Source organism: Rhinoraja longicauda, chromosome 37 (assembly GCF_053455715.1).
Source record: "Rhinoraja longicauda isolate Sanriku21f chromosome 37, sRhiLon1.1, whole genome shotgun sequence".
NCBI lineage: Eukaryota > Metazoa > Chordata > Chondrichthyes > Rajiformes > Arhynchobatidae > Rhinoraja > Rhinoraja longicauda.
The window spans coordinates 13,145,805-13,164,063 of NC_135989.1; the positions used below are offsets into that span (position 1 = coordinate 13,145,805).

An 18,259-nucleotide genomic window follows, 5' to 3' on the forward strand; every position below is an offset into this window, starting at 1 on the left:
CACAGATTTACAACTCTCTGACTGAAAAAGTTCTTCCTCATCTCTGTTCTAAATGGCCTACCCCTTACTCTTAAACTGTGGCCCCTTGTTCTGGACTCCCCCAACATTGGGAACATGTTTCCTGCCTCTAACGTGTCCAACCCCTTAATAATCTTATACGTTTCGATAAGATCCCCTCTCATCCTTTTAAATTCCAGTGTATACAAGCCTAGCCGCTTCAGTCTTTCAACATATGACAGTCCCGCCATTCTGGGAATTAACCTAGTAAACCTATGCTGCACGCCCTCAATAGCAAGAATATCCTTCCTCAAATTTGGAGACCAAAACTGCACACAGTACTCCAGGTGCAGTCTCACTAGGGCCCTGTACAACTGCAGAAGGACCTCTTTGCTCCTATACTCAACTCCTCTTGTTATGAAGGCCAACATTCCATTGGCTTTCTTCACTGCCTGCTGTACCTGCATGCTTCCTTTCAGTGACTGATGCACTAGGACACCGATACTGGCTTTGGGTCCACGGCTCGCTCTGGCCGCAGTGCTGGCGCCATGGGGCCGGGGTGAGTGGCACCCTCCGCCCTTCCCTGTCCGTCCCCCCCTCCACGAGGAATGGGCCCAATGGGTCCACTTGGTCTAGTAAGCCAACGGGTCAAAGTCGCATCTCTTCCCGAGCCCTCTGGTGGAATCAAATGGAAAGGCAGGTATTTAAACACGTCTTTCTCCTCACCTTTAGTGACTTAATTGGCAAAGAAGTCATCAGCCGCTTTGACACACCCTTAAACACAGCGGGACTTTTCTACACCGATTCCAACGGGAGGGAAATCTTAAAACGAAGGTAAGAATGTTGCCTGAGAATCCTCTTTGTAAACAGAAGTATTATCTCGGACAAACACACAAAGCGCTGGAAGAACCTGGCAGGTGAGGCAGCATCTGCGGATGGTATGGGTAAGCGAGGTTTCTGGTCTGGACCCGAAACGTCACCCATTCCTTCTCTCCCGAGATGCTGCCTGACCTGCTGAGTTACTCCAGCATTTTGCGAATAAATACCTTCGATTTGTACCAGCATCTGCAGTTATTTTCTTATACTTTCTGGTCGGGACCCTTCGTCATTCAGTATCCTTGCACTATGTCGATGCTGGTTTACATCGAAGATAGGCGATGTAAAACTGCTATCTAGTTTTGAATGTCTAGATGCAGGAAAAAATGTTCCCAATGTTGGGCGAGTCCAGAACCAGGGGCCACACAGTCCAAGAATAAAGGGGAGGCCATTTAAAACTGAGGTGAGAAAGAACTTTTTCACCCAGAGAGTTGTGAATTTGTGGAATTCTCTGCCACAAAGGGCAGTGGAGGCCAATTCACTGGATGAATTTAAAAGAGAGTTAGATAGAGCTCTGGGGCCTAGCGGAATCAAGGGGTAGGGGGAGAAGGCAGGCACGGGTTAGTGATTGTGGATGGTCAGCCATGATCACAATGAATGGCGGTGCTGGCTCGAAGGGCCAAATGGCCTCCTCCTGCACCAACTGTCTATGTTTCTGCTAGACACAAAGTGCTGGAACAACTCAGCGGGTAACGAAGCCTGATAAGAAGATACATGACAAAGGGAATAAAATGAATAACGTTTAGTGCAAGATGAAGTCCAATCAAAGAGTGACGAACAGAAACGTCACCCATTCCTTCTCTCCAGAGATGCTGCCTGACCTGCTGAGTTACTCCAACTTTTTGTGAATAAACCCATTCCTTTTCTCCAGAGATGCTGCCTGTCCCGCTGAGTTACTCCGGCATTTTGTGTCTGTCTATGATTGTTCTTTTTACCTCCAAGGAAAAATTATCGACCGACGTGGCAATTGAACCAAACAGAGCCGGTGGCCGGGAACTACTACCCTGTGAATAGCCGTATCTACGTGAAGGTAAATCCGGGGTCCAGTTAAAACAGCTTCCTATTCTCCTCTTGGGGTGCAGGTCCTGCACCGAGTGTGGTCCAAACGCCTTCATCAACTGGGGAAGGGAGCCATTGCCTCATGGGTAACGAGGAGATGGATGGTGCCACTGTGGCAGGTGCTGACTCCTTCCCTAGGGGTTGCCAGCTCTCTCACTCCCAAATACGGGGCAAGTTGACGTCACCACCCCGCGCCCCACGTGTCAATAGACAATAGACAATAGGTGCAGGAGGAGGCCATTCGGCCCTTCGAGCCAGCACCACCATTCAATGTGATCATGGCTGATCGTTCTCAATCAGTACCCCGTTCCTGCCTTCTCCCCATACCCCCTGACTCCGCTATCCTTAAGAGCTCTATCGAGCTCTCTCTTGAATGCATTCAGAGAATTGGCCTCCACTGCCTTCTGAGGCCTCACCCAGCCGGCGGCCACCTGCTCCCGCTCCACCAATGGCGGCCGCACGGGCCGGGAGGCGGGTTGCTAGGCAACCTCCGTCAGGTGAACACGCTCTGTTAGCCTACACTGCCCCGGCCTACAGCGGGCCTAATACGGGACAAGGGCGGTCCCGTACGGGACAAACCAATTTAGCCCAAAATACGGGATGTCCCGGCTAATATGGGACGGGTGGCAACCCTACCCTTACCCCACAAGTTGCAGCGATAACCAAGATGACCTCAAAGTTACTCCTGGGATGTGGACGTCAGTGGTGGCGCAGCGGTAGAGTTGCTGCCTTACAGCGTCAGAGTCCTGGGTTCAATCCTGACTACGGGTGCTGTCTGTACGGAGTTTGTACCTGCTCCCCGGGACCGCGTGGGCTTTCTCCGGGTGCTCCAGTTTCCTCCCACACACCAAAGACGTATAGGTTTGTAGGTTAATTGGCGTGGTATAAAATTGTCCCCATTTGTGTGCAGAAAAGTGCTGGTGTGCGGGGATCGCTGGTCGGTACGGACTCGGTGTGCTGAAGAGCTTGTTTCAATAGACAATAGGTGCAGGAGGAGGCCATTCGGCCCTTCGTGCCAGCACCACCATTCAATGTGATCATGGCTGATCATTCTCAATCAGTACCCTGTTCCTGCCTTCTCCCCCTGACTCCGCTATCCTTAAGAGCTCTATCCAGCTCTCTCTTGAATGCATTCAGAGAATTGGTCTCCACTGCCTTCTGAGGCAGAGAATTCCACAGATTTACAACTCTCTGACTGAAAAAGTTTTTCCTCATCTCTGTTCCAAATGGCCTACCCCTTATTCTTAAACTGTGGCCCCTGGTTCTGGACTCCCCCAACATAGGGAACATGTTTCCTGCCTCTAACGTGTCCAACGATTCCACGCTGTTTCTCTAAGCTAAACTAAAGGCTGTACCGGCAGCCAGCTGCCCCCACGTAGGTTAATTGGCAATTGTAAATTGGCCCAAGCATGTAAATGGTAGAATCTCAACAGAGGGGGAGAGTTGTTGCGAATGTGGGGAGAACAAAATGGGATGAATGTAGGGTTCTGGGTGGCTAGCATGGATGTGTTGGGCCGAAGGGCCTGTTTTCGTGTTGTACAGCTCCATCAATGACACTTATTTCATTGTGATCTTTCCAAGTGACCGCTACACATTTTTTTGCTATTGTTATTGCTATTTTGAGAAATCTTTCCTGATATTTATCTAAAATTAATATCATATCATATCATATATATACAGCCGGAAACAGGCCTTTTCGGCCCTCCAAGTCCGTGCCGCCCAGTGATCCCCGCACATTAACACTATCCTACACCCATTAGGGACAATTTTTACATTTTACCCAGCCAATTAACCTACATACCTGTACGTCTTTGGAGTGTGGGAGGAAACCGAAGATCTCGGAGAAAACCCACGCAGGTCACGGGGAGAACGTACAAACTCCTTACAGTGCAGCACCCGTAGTCAGGATCGAACCTGAGTCTCCGGCGCTGCATTCGCTGTAAAGCAGCAACTCTACCGCTGCGCTACCGTCCTTTAATATCTCCCAATAAAAACAACCTTGAATCCAATGGTATGGTCTTATTCATCAATTGTTCCAAAAAATCTTTTAGGACTTTCCAAAAAGGAGTTGCCTTCGGACATGCCCATGTGGAGTGTAAAAAAGTACCCACATCTTGGTTGCATCTAAAACAAATTTCAGATAAATTTGGTTTTAAATTGTTTAATTTTTTCGGAGTTAAATATAATTGATGTAAAAAATTATATTGTACTAAACTATATCTCACATTGATAGTGTTTTTCATACTGTCTAAACACAATCTTTCCCAACTTGGTTCATCAATGATAATATTAAGATCTGTTTCCCATCTTTGTCTTGATTTTTGAATTCCTATCTTCGGACTAGATTTTTGTAATCATTTATACATTGAAGACATAACTTTTTTAATTCCCCATGCCCTGAATCAAGAATTCAATTCCTTTAATTTGAAATAGAAACATTGAATTACCTAACTTTTCCCTCAAAAAAGATTGTAATTGATAATAGAAAAAAAGACTATTCCCTGGAATTTGATATTTATTTCTCAATTGAGAAAATGTCAAAAAATTATTTCCTTCATAGCAATCTCCTATATGTTTAATACCATTTTGTTCCCAGACTTGTAATATTTGATTATTCCAAGCAAACGGCAGTAATCTATTTCTTACTAATGGAGTTTTAGCTGTTAAAAAAAATCTTTTATCATTAGCTTTAACTGTTTTCAACAATATATTAATTAACTGTTTTAGCAAAGGTGGCTCTTTATCCTTAACTTAAAGCTTCGCTTCCCATTTATAGATGAATGACACTGAGCACAATCCGGACACTGACCGGAAGGGTGGGGAGGGAGATGGGATTCAGACGTTGGAACGCTGGGGTTTTGGCCAAAACTGCAGTTTTTGTTTCAGGATGAAAAGACTCAGCTGACGGTGTTGACCGACCGGTCCCAGGGAGGCAGCAGCCTATCGGACGGGTCATTGGAGCTCATGGTAAGCAACCTCTTGTTCACATCCCAGGCAGGGGACTGAAGAAGGATCTCGACCTGAAACGTCGTCTCGACCTTCTCTCCAGAGATGCTGCCTGTCCCGCTGGGTTACTCCAGCATTTTGTGTCAAGAGTCTGAAGGGTCTTGACCCGAAACGTCACCAATTCCTTCTCTCCAGAGATGCTGCCTGTCCCGCTGGGTTACTCCAGCATTTTGTGTCAAGAGTCTGAAGGGTCTTGACCCGAAACGTCACCAATTCCTTCTCTCCAGAGATGCTGCCTGACCCGCTGAGTTACTCAGGCATTTTGTGTCAAGAGTCTGAAGGGTCTTGACCCGAAACGTCACCAATTCCTTCTCTCCAGAGATGCTGCCTGTCCCGCTGGGTTACTCCAGCATTTTGTGTCAAGAGTCTGAAGGGTCTTGACCCGAAACGCCACCAATTCCTTCTCTCCAGAGATGCTGCCTGACCCGCTGAGTTACTCAGGCATTTTGTGTCAAGAGTCTGAAGGGTCTTGACCCGAAACGTCACCAATTCCTTCTCTCCAGAGATGCTGCCTGTCCCGCTGAGTTACTCAGGCATTTTGTGTCAAGAGTCTGAAGGGTCTTCACCCGAAACGTCACCAATTCCTTCTCTCCAGAGATGCTGCCTGTCCCGCTGAGTTACTCAGGCATTTTGTGTCTATCTCCCAAACCTGTGATATCTCACGGCCGAGACAAAAGGCTGGAGAGAGAGAGAGAGAGAGCTGGATAGAGCTCTTAAGGTTAGCGGAGTCAGGGGGTATGGGGAGAAGGCAGGAACGGGGTACTGATTGAGAATGATCGGCCATGATCACATTGAATGGCGGTGCTGGCTCGAAGGGCCGAATGGCCTCCTCCTGCACCTATTGTCTATAACCCAGCGGGACAGTCAGCATCTCTGGAGAGAAGGAATGGGTGACGTCTGAAGAAGGGTCTCGACCCGAAACGTCACCCATTCCTTCTCTCCAGAGATGCTGCCTGTCCCATTGAGTTACTCCAGCATTTTGTGTCAAGAGTAAGAAGGGTCTCCCTGGCTGTAGATGTGTACGCTCCCTCCACACAGGTCCACCGCCGGCTGCTACACGATGACCACCGAGGGGTGGAGGAGCCGCTGTCGGAGCCCGGCTACAGCGGCACGGGTCTGATCGTGCGGGGGAAGCACCTCGTCTTCCTTGACAAGGCCGAGGACTCGGCGGCGCTCCACCGGATACAGGCCGAGGCTGAGTTCATGGCACCGATCGCCGTCCTGGGCGTGGGGCCCGAGACACCCTACTACAACCCCCTACCCCGTATCACTGAGGTAACCCTGCTCACAGTGGGGGGGTGGAAGCTTGGACCGGGGGTGGGCAGCTGGGCACAGCAGCAAGCTCATCAGTGACAGGAGCAGATTTAGGCCATTCGGGCCATCGAGTCCACTCCGCCATTCTATCATGTGCTGGCTCTGGAGAGAGGGGTTTACAAGAATGATCCCAGTAATGAGTGGGTTAGCATATGATGAGCGTTTGACAGCACTGGGCCTGTACTCACTGGAGTTCAGAAGAAGGGTCTTGACCCGAAACGTCACCCTTTCCTCTCCAGAGATGTTGAGTTACTCCAGCATTTTGGCCCATCAAGTCCAGCATTTTGGCCCATCAAGTCCAGCATTTTGGCCCATCAAGTCCAGCATTTTGTGTCTTCAGAAGATCTCTGCTTCCTGTTCCCATTTTCCTGCCCTCTCCCATAACCCTTGACACCCGTTCTAAATCAAGAACTTACCTTGAAAAATATCCAGTCTTGGCCTCCACTGCCCTCTGTGGCAATGAGTCCCACAGATTAACCACCCTCTGACTAAAGATGTTCCTCCTCACCCTCCTTTCTAAAAGAGCGCCCTTTAATTCTGACGCTGTGGCCTCTGGTCCCAGACTCTCCCACCAGTGGAAACATCCTCTCCACATCCACTCTATCTATGCCTTCCACTATTCTGTACGTTTCAATGAGGTCCCCCCTCAACCTTCTAAACTCCAGCGAGTGCGGGCCCAGTGCTGACAAACGCTCATCATATGCTAAAACCCACTCATTCCTGGGATCGTTCTTGTGAAACCAACTCTGGACCCTCTCCAGGCCCAGCACATCCTTCCTCAGATATGGGGCTCCAAATGTGCTCCAAATGTGGCCAGGCCATCACCTTATAGAGCCTCAGCATTACAGTGGGGATGGAAGTTTGCACCACAGGTGTAGCAACTTCATGTGATAGCAGCAGATTTGGGCCATTCGGCCCATCAAGTCTACTCCGCCATCCAATCACAGCTGATCTATCTCTCCCTCCCAACCCCACTCTCCTGCCTTCTCCCCATAACCCCTGACACCCGTACTAATCAAGAATCTGTCTATCTCTGCCTTAAAAATACCCATTGGCCTGGCCTCCACAGCCTTCTGTGGCAACAGCTCTGCCCTCTGATTAAGTATACCCAGGAGATACCATTTACAGAAGGGGCCGCACAGCGGTAGAGCTGACCTCCGGTGCTGTCTGTGCGGAGTTTACAGCTACCTGGCCTATTCCTCTTATGATTCTGCACACCGCGGTCTGTTGGGTAGGCAGACAGAGAGAGGGGAAGCATTGGGTTAGGCAGGTACAGAGGCTGCCTGGCCCACCGAGTTCCTCCAGCACTTTGCTCACGATCCCAGCATCTGCAGTGTGCCACCACTCCCTTCAACGTGTCAGGTTAGGAAACGTTCCCACAGTGGGCGGCGTCAGTTCATTAGTGATAGGAGGCCATTCGGCCCGTCCAGTCTACTCCGCCATTCAATCACGGCTGATCTATCTCTCCCTCCCAACCCCATTCTCCTGCCTTCTCCCCCTAAACCCCTGACACCCGCACTGACCAACAATCTATCAACCTCTGCCTCGACGGCAGAAATGTGGGACGTTACTTTGCGGGAAGGAAAGCCCAAGCAAGTGGGAATGCAGGAGCCAGCGAGGGGGGGGAGGGGAGGGAACAGGTGCAATGTTTGTTCGTTTTCACTTGACAAGGATCTTGTTTCTCTGATGCTTGCAGTTCACGGCCCTGAAGGAGGAACTACCTCACAACATCCACCTCCTCTCGCTGGCTCAGTGGGACAAGGAGACCGTGGTGCTACGACTGGAGCATCAGTTTGAGCTGGGAGAGAGCGAAGTCTATTCCAAGCCCCAGACCGTCAATCTGTCTGTAGGTTCCTCGTCTGGCTTTGAGGCAGCTAAGGACTGGCAAAGAGAAGGGGGGGGGGGGGGGGGGGGGGGGCGTGGGTGGAGAAGATCTCTGATGTAACGATGCCCTTCGACTTGACTTACGATGGGGTTACTTTCCGATAAACCCATCGTAAATCGAAAATATCGCAAGTCGAAAACGCATTGAATTAACCTGATCACGTGGCCGCAAGCGAGCTGTGGCTGGCTTCCATTGCCCAGCGTTCCCACCATCGTAAAGTCGAAATATCGTAAGTCGTAGAGGAGCATCTGTATATGAACGCGTTAAATTGACCCCACCACTCCACACGCTGGGAATTAACATAGGTAGAGCTTAACAAGGCTACTTGTACTTAACAAGTACTTGCTCCTGGTCTTCCTACCTACCTCTGTGGAGATTGGACATTTTCTCTGGAACTGTTACACTACAATGCTGATAAGCTACATTCTGCGCTCTGGAATTTTTCTCTTCGATCTACCCATTATATTTAGTCAAACAGAATAGAAACGGGCCCTTCGGCCCAACTTGCCCACACCGACCAACATGTCCCATCTGCGGCAATGGGTGGCGCAGCGGTAGAGTTGCTGCCTTACAGCGAATGCAGCGCCGGAGACCCGGTTTCGATCCCGTGTACGTTCTCCCCGTGACCTGCGTGGGTTTTCTCCGAGACCTTCGGTTTCCTCCCACACTCCAAAGACGTACAGGTTTGTAGGTTAATTGGCTGGGCAAATGTAAAAATTGTCCCTGGTGTGTGTAGGATAGTGTTAGTGTGCGGGGATCGCTGGGCGGCGCGGACCCGGTGGGCCGAAGGGCCTGTTTCTGCGCTGTATCTCTAAAAGAAAAAGGCCATTCAATGGAGTATAATTCTTGTAGTGAATACGGGTTGACCAAAAGGGCAGTTACAGAAGTGAATGAGGAAAATGTGGAGTGGCACAGAGGTGGAGACCCGGGTTCGAGATGCTGCCTGTCCCGCTGAGTTACTCCAGCATTTTGTGTCTGCCTTCGATTTAAACCAGCATCTGCGGGTTTTTTCCTACACTAGTTATGTGTTGTGTGACTATGTTTCATACCTGTTGCCATTCAAAGCATGGTCTCTACATCAGCTGCTTGGAAAAGATTTTCATCAAAATTCAACTGGAGAGGGTGGGCAGAAAACAGCTAACTATAGAGCTGGCGTCTGATTTTATATCTCTCTATTTCAATCCAGCGGATATTCTCTGCTTTTGAGATCACGTCGGTAGAAGAAATGTCTCTGGGCTTCAACCAGCGGAGAAAGGACATGTCTCGACTCACCTGGAATTCTGTACAAGGTCAGTCCGCCCATTCCAAGCCTCTGACCCTCGCTCCAAGGACCATTCCCTGAGTAACCGCCTGCACTTGCTCCCCCTGCTGGGTTCAGCAGGGTTCTACAGTGAGGGACGGGGAACAACCTGGGTCATCACCCCCTCGCCAGAACTGGGGAAGGAAAGGTCTGTGCTCCCCTTGTTTTCATGGCCTTGGGTCTGAAGAAGGGTCTCCACCCAAAAAGTCACCCATTACCTCTCTCCAGAGATGCTCCCTTTCCCGCTGAGTTACTCCCAACATTTTGTGTCAAATTTCGAACTTCGATTTGAACCAGCATCTGCAGTTCTTTCCCACCCCCTCGTTTTCAGAGGAGGTGCAGTGGAGAGACGGGCTGCACGGTGGCGCAGCGGTAGAGTTGCTGCTTTACAGCGCCAGAGACCCAGGTTCCGCCCTGACCACGGGTGCTGCCTGTACGGAGTTTGCACGTTCCTCCTGTGACCGCGTCAGTTCTCCGGTTTCTTCCCGCACTCCAAAGACGTACGGGACTGTAGGTTAATTGGTTTTGGTGAAAATTGTACTTCAGAGTTCCTGTAAATTGTCAATAGACAATAGGTGCAGGCCATTCGGCCCTTCGAGCCAGCACCGCCATTCAATGTGATCATGGCTGATCATTCTCAATCAGTACCCCGTTCCTGCATTCTCCCCATACCCCCTGACTCCGCTATCATTAAGAACTCTAACCAGCTCTCTCTTGAATGCATTCAGAGAATTGGCCTCCACTGCCTTCTGAGGCAGAGAATTCCACAGATTCACAACTCTCTGACTGAAAAAGTTTTTCCTCATCTCAGTTCTAAATGGCCTACCCCTTATTCTTAAACTGTGGCCCCTGGTTCTGGACTCCCCCAACATTGGGAACATGTTTCCTGCCTCTAACGTGTCCAACCCCTTAATAATCTTATACGTTTCGATAAGATCCCCTCTCATCCTTCTAAATTCCAGTGTATACAAGCCTAGTCGCTCCAGTCTTTCAACATGTGACAGTCCCGCCATTCCGGGAATTAACCTAGTAAACCTACGCTGCACGCCCTATGCTGCACGCCCCCGGTACGTAGGGTGGAACTGGTGGACAAGTGACATTAGTCGGCAGGGACTCAGTGCTCCTGGTCTTCCTACCTACCTCTGTGGAGATTGGACATTTTCTCTGGAACTGTTACACTACAATGCTGATAAACTACATTCTGCGCTCTGGTATTTTTCTCTTTGTTCTACCCATTATATTTAGAGTCAAACAGAATAGAAACGGGCCCTTCGGCCCAACTTGCCCACACCGACCAACATGTCCCATCTGCGGCAATGGGCTGCACGGTGGCGCAGCGGTAGAGTTGCTGCCTTACAGCGAATGCAGCGCCGGAGACCCAAGTTCGATCCCGTGTACGTTCTCCCCGTGACCTGCGTGGGTTTTCTCCAAGATCTTCGGTTTCCTCCCACAGGTTTGTAGGTTAATTGGCTGGGCAAATGTTAAAATTGTCCCTAGTGGGTGTGGGATAGTGTTAATGTGCGGGGATTGCATGTCGGCGCGGACCCGGTGGGCCGAAGGGCCTGTTTCTGCGCTGTATCTCTAAATCTAAATCTGCACTAGTCCCACCCGCCTGCATTTGACCCACATCCCTCTCAACCCATCCGAACGTTAAATGCTTACGATTGTAAATCTAATCGGCAGCGCTGAAACAGAAAGGGCTTGTTCTGCCCCGTGTGTGTAATCGTTCTGTTCTGACGCTGTTTTTCAGGGACAGAAGGCTCCAGACCGTTTTCCATGACCTCCGTGACTCTAAGTCCCATGGAAATCCGCACGTTTCGTATCAGTGTTCGTCACGGCTAACCACCCAAGCTGTGCTGGCCAGGACCGAGAGAGCTGCTAGAATGAGCCAAATCAATCTACAGGGACATCAACTCATCCAAGGAGGGTTTTTTTTAAATTCCAGCCGCATCGTGCTATCTATTGCTTCTTTCTATTAACAAAGGTCTACCCCTTTTTTGATAGCTCTTGCATTTTTTAAATCTGTGAATTTAGCTTCTGTCACTTGCATCTCAGGCAATGGCTGACTGACTTCAGAATGTAATTTGCACACACACCCTCTCACATTTCCGTTGATTACAATGTTTGGGGGGAAGTAACAAGAAGCAGTCAGCTAATATTTTGGTTCCATTCAGTATTTCCCCCCTCCCCTCCCCCCCTTTCATCCACATTTTCTTCTGTTGCTCAAGACTCCAGCATCTACATCTTCTTGAATTCCCCTTCCCTCCACAATCTCCGTAGACTTACTCTTCACTAAAAGTCTTGGGATTTGTGTCACGGACACTTTGAGGGTCAGGTTAAACAGCCATTTTGGTCCGGCCTGGCTGAGAAGGTTCGTGTCAGTGTGCAAATGCATCTTTCCCAAAGTGAGCCTGGGTTAAGAGCACCCCTTCGAAGCCTCTGCCTCGTCAGGGGATGTACAACTTAACATGACATCAGACAGATCCTTTGCTGGAGCTCGATGCAACATAGACCTTGTGGCTGAACTGATCTGATAATAATTACTCTCTCTTTTCTCCCCCTCCCTCCCTCCCTCCAAAGAAAAAAACCCCACAAAATGAAGAAAATCTCCACAATTTAGATCAAGTCCGTGGAAAACTTTACAAGGGGGGGGGGGTTTGTAAATTCCTGCTTCAACGACCACTTTTATCTACAAACTTGCATTTGGCACATATTGATGAAAATATTTTTAGTGAAAGCATGATTTATTTTTGGATATTAACGGAAGGACAGAGAGGCGAAACATCGCACCAGTAGGTGGAGAAAGTGCCTTGATTCCAGCGTAAAGCCACCGATCCCCCCCCCCCCCCCAGTGAAGGTTTCTGTACCTTCTGAGGACACCCAGGATGGATCAGGCAATGGTGCATCTGGAGAGAAGGGAACATGGGCAAGCATTGTGAGGCAAATGATCAGTATTTAAGGAGGGGGGGGGGGGGGGGAATATGCTGGGAGAGAGAGATACAAGTGCTGGATGAATGAAGAGGGGCCAATTCATAAACGTTTGGGAGCATCTGCCATGAAATCTCAAAAATTGTGCCGTGATTTTTTTAATGTACAAAAGCGCAATTTCTTTTTAAAAATAAACCTCATGTCAAAAATACGAAGTGTTTTTCTTTTGTACGCAACGGCCTGGCTTGCCTGTCACAGGGAACCTGGACAGAGAGGGAAGCCAAGGAGAGGAGGATGGAGGGAGAGGGCCGCGATGGACACCGGACAAAGCACTGGTAAAAAGAACCTGCGATGCTATTGAGTGCAGCATAGGTTCACCAGCTTAACTCCCAGGATGGCGGGACTGATACATATGGTGAGAGAATGGGTCGACTGGCCTTGTATTCACTGGAATTTCAAAGGATGAGAGGGGATCTTATAGAAGCATAAAATTCTGGACAGGAAAAATGTCCCCCATGTATCGGGGAGTCCAGAACCAGGGGTCACACAGTTTAAGAATAAGGGGTAGGCCATTTAGGACTGAGATGAGGAAAAACTTTTTCACCCAGAGAGTTGCAAATCTCTGGAATTCTCGGCACGGTGGCGCAACGGTAGAGTTTGCTGCCTTACAGCGCCGGAGACCCGGGTTCCATCCCGACTACGGGTGCTGTCAATAGACAATAGGTGCAGGAGGAGGCCATTCGGCCCTTCGAGCCAGCACCACCATTCAATGTGATCATGGCTGATCATTCTCAATCAGTACCCCGTTCCTGCCTTCTCCCCATACCCCCTGACTCCGCCATCCTTAAGTGTTCTATCCAGCTCTCTCTTGAATGCATTCAGAGAATTGGCCTCCACTGCCTTCTGAGGCAGAGAATTCCACAGATTCACAACTCTCTGACTGAAAACGTTTTTCCTCGTCTCCGTTCTAAATGGCCTACACCTTATTCTTAAACTGTGGCCCCTTGTTCTGGTCTCCCCCAACATTGGGAACATGTTTCCTGCCTCTAACGTGTCCAACCTCTTAATGATCTTATATGTTTCGATAAGAAACGGATAAGAAACTCTGTACGGAGTTTGTACATTCTCCCCGCGACACGGAGATCAGCGGTTTCCTCCCACACTCCAAAGACGTACAGGTATGTAGGTTAATTGGCCTTTTATTAAATCAAATAATTCATTTCTTTTATTCTTGTATTTTATTCCTGTCTTATTCTATTTTAGCTTGTTTTTATTTTCTATTCTCTTTAATGACTTTTTAATTGCTTTTAATTGCTCTTTAATGCTTTATTAGACCAAGTGGATCCGTGGGGTGCAAACCTGTCTTGCATTGATGCAGCACCGTCCTACCCCCCCTCTCCCCTCCCCTCCCCCCCCTCTCCCCTCCCCTCACCCCCCCTCTCCCCTCACCCCCCCTCTCCCCTCCCCTCCCCCCCTCTCCCCTCCCCTCACCCCCCCTCTCCCCTCCCCTCCCCCCCCTCTTCCCTCCCCCCCTCTCCCCTCCCCCCCTCTCCCCTCCTCCCTCTCCCCTCCCCCCTCCCTCTCTCCCCTCACCCCCCCTCTCCCCTCACCCCCCCTCTCCCCTCACCCCCCTTCTCCCCTCCCCTCACCCCCCCTCTCCTCTCTCCCCTCCCTCCCTAGGAGATAGATTTAAACTTTAAAATGTGAATAACGTTAAAAATATAACACCGATTTCAATGAAACTTCTCCCATTAGCACCAAAGGGACGATGGTGAGTAAGTTGGGCCTAAAACTGTTGCGCTTTCGTGTACTGTTTTGTCTGTAGTTCAGGAACAAACAAACAAACAAATGAGAGTTTTAGTGTGTAGATGTAAAGCACTTTGAATTGCCCTTGTTGCTGAAATGTGCTATATATATATATATAAACTTGCCTTGCCTTAGTGTATGTGTAAATTGTCCCTAGTGTGTATAGGATAGTGTTAGTGATCGGGATCGCTGGTCGGTGCGTATTCTTTTTTTTTAGAGATACAGCGCGGAAACAGGCCCTTCGGCCCACCGGGTCCGCGCTGCCCAGCGATCCCCGCACATTAACACCATCCTACACACACTAGGGACAATATTTACTTTTACCCAGTCAATTAACCTACACACCTGCACGTCTTTGGAGTGTGGGAGGAAACCGAAGATCTCGGAGGAAACCCACGCAGGTCACGGGGAGAACGTACACACTCCGTACAGACGGCGCTCGTAGTCGGGATCGAACCCGGGTCTCCGGCGCTGCACTCGCTGTAAGGCAGCAACTCTACCGCTGCGCCACTGTGCCGCCCCTATTCGGTGGGTCGAAGAGCCTGTTTCCGCGCTGTGTCTCTAAACTAAACTAAATTAAACTCGGTCAGCGGGTCCCGACCCGAAACTATGCCGGTGCATTCTCTCCACAGTTGCTGCCTGAGCTGCACAATTGCCCAATACTTTGTGTTTTCGCTCATGATCCCAGCACCTGCACCCCCTTGTCTCCCCGAGGCTTGTATACACTGGAATTTAGAAGGATGAGAGGAGATCTTATCGAAACGTATAAGATTATTAAGGGGTTGGACACGTTAGAGGCAGGAAACATGTTCCCAATGTTGGGGGAGTCCAGAACCAGGGGCCACAGTTTAAGAATAAGGGGTAGGCCATTTAGAACTTCGAGCCAGCACCGCCATTCACCGTGATTATGGCTGATCATCCACAATTTAGAACGGAGATGAGGAAAACCTTTTTCAGTCAGAGAGTTGTGAATCTGTGGAATTCTCTGCCTCAGAAGGCAGTGGAGGCCAATTCTCTGAATGCATTCATGAGAGAGCTGGATAGAGCTCTTAAGGATAGCGGAGTCAGGGGGTATGGGGAGAAGGCAGGAACGGGGTACTGATTGAGAATGATCAGCCATGATCACATTGAATGGCGGTGCTGGCTCGAAGGGCCGAATGGCCTCCTCCTGCACCTATTGTCTATTGTCTATCTCGTGTCAACCACATCAGCTACGGATTTATTTATTTTAAAAAAATGCAGTTTAATTCAAAATAAAATGGAAACACTGCAGGCAGGGTGGAATTGTGAACTTTACATTGCATTTACAGGTTCTGCTCACTTACAGCGGTCGGTACGGACTCGGTGCTGCCGGCCAATTTACTGCTGATGGTCTGACGATGGATGTTCTGGAGAACTCTCGAGAGGCCTCTTCCCCACCGCCTCGCCCTCCTGCTGATGGGAGAAGTGGCAGTACTCTCCGTATGTGCAGTTACCCTGCGCGGGGAAGGAGAATAGTTAAACCCATAGCCCACCCACTCTTGTCCATAACACACAGGGGCAGAATTAGGCCATTCTGCTCCGCCATTCAATCATGGCTAAAAAAAATAAATCATCTCCATTCTAAAGCCATATCCTTTTATTATAAGGGCATAAGAGATAGGAGTAGAATGAGGCCATTTTGCCTATCAAGTCCACTCCGCCATTCAATCGTGGCTGATCTATCTCTCCCCTCCTAACCCCATTCTCCTGCTTTCTCCCCATAATCCCTGACACCCGTACTAATCAAACCTCTTTCTCTGCCTTAAAAATATCCACTGACTTGTCCTCCACAGCCTTCTGTGGCAAAGGATTCCACAGATTCACCACCTTCTGACTAAAGATGTTTCTCCTCGTCTCCTTCCCTCTGTAAAATTGCCCCTAACATGCAGGGGGTGGATGGGAAAGTGGGATAACATTGGATCTAGAGTGAACAGGTGATCGCTGGTCGGCGTGGACTCGGTGGGCTGAAGGGCCTGTTTCCCTGCTGTCTCTCTGAACAAAATAACAAATAAACCCGAGTATGGTTACCAGATCAGAGCAGGGAAGACACACAAATGCTGTTGAGTGTCGGGATTAACGGTTCACGTATCTGACCTGACCTCACCATCATGTATGCATGCCTCAGGCAGACACAAAATGCTGGAGTAACTCAGCGGGACAGGCAGCATCGCTGGAGGGAAGTAATAGGTGACGTTTCGGGTCGACACCCTTCTTCAGAGTCTGAAGAAACGTCACCCATTATAGACAATAGGTGCAGGAGGAGGCCATTCTGCCCTTCGAGCCTGTACGCACCGTCATTCAATGTGACCATGGCTGATCATTCTCAATCAGTACCCCGTTCCTGCCTTCTCCCCATACCCCCTGACTCCGCTATCCTTAAGAGCTCTATCTAGCTCTCTCTTGAATGCATTCAGAGAATTGGCCTCCACTGCCCTCTGAGGCAGAGAATTCCACAGATTCACAACTCTGACTGAAAAAGTTTTTCCTCATCTCTGTTCTAAATGGCCTACCCCTTATTCTTAAACTGTGGCCCCTTGTTCTGGACTCCCCCAACATTGGGAACATGTTTCCTGCCTCTAACCCCTTAATAATCTTTTATACGTTTCGATAAGATCCCCTCTCATCCTTCTAAATTCCAGTGTATACAAGCCTAGTCGCTCCAGTCTTTCAACATATCTTTCAACAGGGATGCTGCCTGTCCCGCTGAGTTACTCCAGCATTTTGTGTCTACGGTTTAAACCAGCATCTGCAGTTCCATCCTACACATCATGTAAGCCCCGTCCGTTGGAGCTCCGAGCTGTCGGAGGGCCCAGGACTGTTCTGCTGCGGTTTCACCACAGCTTCGTGTTCTTACCTCCCTGAACTTCTTGCACAGGATTTGCTTCCCATGCTCCAGATCCTCATTCTTCTGCTTCCGTTTATTCTGCAGCCGTTTCCTTTTCTCTTCCAGGCAAGGATGGACTCCTCCGCTGAGGGACACAAAACACGGGGCTGCTGAACGCACCAGTCCATCCTTCCAGCAAGAGGCGGGCGGCACAGTGGTGCAGCGGGTAGAGCCGCTGCCTCACAGCGCCAGATACCCGGGTTCTATCATGACTATCATGTTCTCTCCGCGACAGCATAGGATTCCCCCCACATTGGGTAGATGCACAAATGATCTTGCCTAGAGTAGGTGAATCCAGGACCAGAGGACATAGGTTTAAGGTGAGGGGGGAGAGATTTAATGGGAACCACATGCAAAACGTGGTAGGTGTATGGAACGAGCTGCCGGAGGAGGTGGTTGAGGCATGTACTATCGTGAAGTTTTAGAAACATGGATAGGACAGGTTTCTAACTTACTGCTCCATTCATGTTCCAGTGAGTGTGACATCCCAAAAGAGGTCCTGCAGATTAGGCTGGTTTCTTGCTGGGTTGTGAACATGGACTTGAAGACTCACTCAGAGCAGATTTAACATCCCCGCCTGAGGCTGCAGCTGAAGGTGGCTTCCCCCTCCCATTATCTTGGCCCAACTCAACCTGCACCACTCTCCAGGACTTGCTCCACTACCACCACCACCAGTAGGGTGGCCAACTATCCTGTCATAGCCGGGACATCCCGTATATTGGGCTAGATTGGTTTGTCCCGTATGGGGCCGCCCTTGTCCCGTATTAGGCCCGGACGGCGCTGTAGGCCCGGACACTGTAACCCAGACGCTGCAGGCCGGGACGCTGCAGGCCCGGACAGTGTAGGCCCGGACGCTGTAGGCCCGGACACTGTAGGCCCGGACAGTGTAACCCCAGACGCTGCAGGCCCGGATGGCGCTGTAGGCCCGGACACTGTAGGCCCGGATGCTGTAGGCCCGGGCGCTGCCTTACGGAGGTTGCGTAGCAACCCGCATCCCGACCCGGGCGGCCGCCATTGGTGCAGCGGAAGCACGTGGCCGCTGGCTGGGTGAGGTCACATGGGGCGCGGGGCAGTGACCTCACACTTTGTCCCTTATTTGGGAGTGAGGAAGTTGGCAACCCTAACCATCAGTCACGCCCCCGCCTCTCCCGCACAAACTCACCTGGCCTTGGCCCATGCGTCA

At 50.0% G+C, this 18,259-nt stretch overlaps 2 protein-coding genes across 2 annotated transcripts in view; one reads left to right on the forward strand and one right to left on the reverse strand.

Moving 5' to 3' along the window:
* Positions 1-12,576, forward strand: part of man2b1 (mannosidase, alpha, class 2B, member 1) — a 55,061-nt gene extending 42,485 nt beyond the window's left edge. Inside the window, exons 18-24 of the mRNA XM_078429319.1 lie at positions 730-831; positions 1,816-1,903; positions 4,819-4,899; positions 5,977-6,213; positions 7,949-8,098; positions 9,324-9,426; positions 11,188-12,576. Coding sequence (XP_078285445.1) covers positions 730-831; positions 1,816-1,903; positions 4,819-4,899; positions 5,977-6,213; positions 7,949-8,098; positions 9,324-9,426; positions 11,188-11,279 — 853 coding nt within the window. The 3' untranslated portion in view covers positions 11,280-12,576. The remainder of the gene's footprint in view (positions 1-729; positions 832-1,815; positions 1,904-4,818; positions 4,900-5,976; positions 6,214-7,948; positions 8,099-9,323; positions 9,427-11,187) is intronic.
* Positions 12,577-15,444: 2,868 nt separating this feature from the next.
* Positions 15,445-18,259, reverse strand: part of trmt1 (tRNA methyltransferase 1) — a 28,352-nt gene continuing 25,537 nt past the window's right edge. The window contains exons 16-17 of the mRNA XM_078429290.1: positions 17,047-17,161; positions 15,445-15,647 (exon numbers count right to left, since the gene is read on the reverse strand). Of these exons, the coding sequence (XP_078285416.1) occupies positions 15,531-15,647; positions 17,047-17,161 (232 nt within the window). The 3' untranslated portion in view covers positions 15,445-15,530. The remainder of the gene's footprint in view (positions 15,648-17,046; positions 17,162-18,259) is intronic.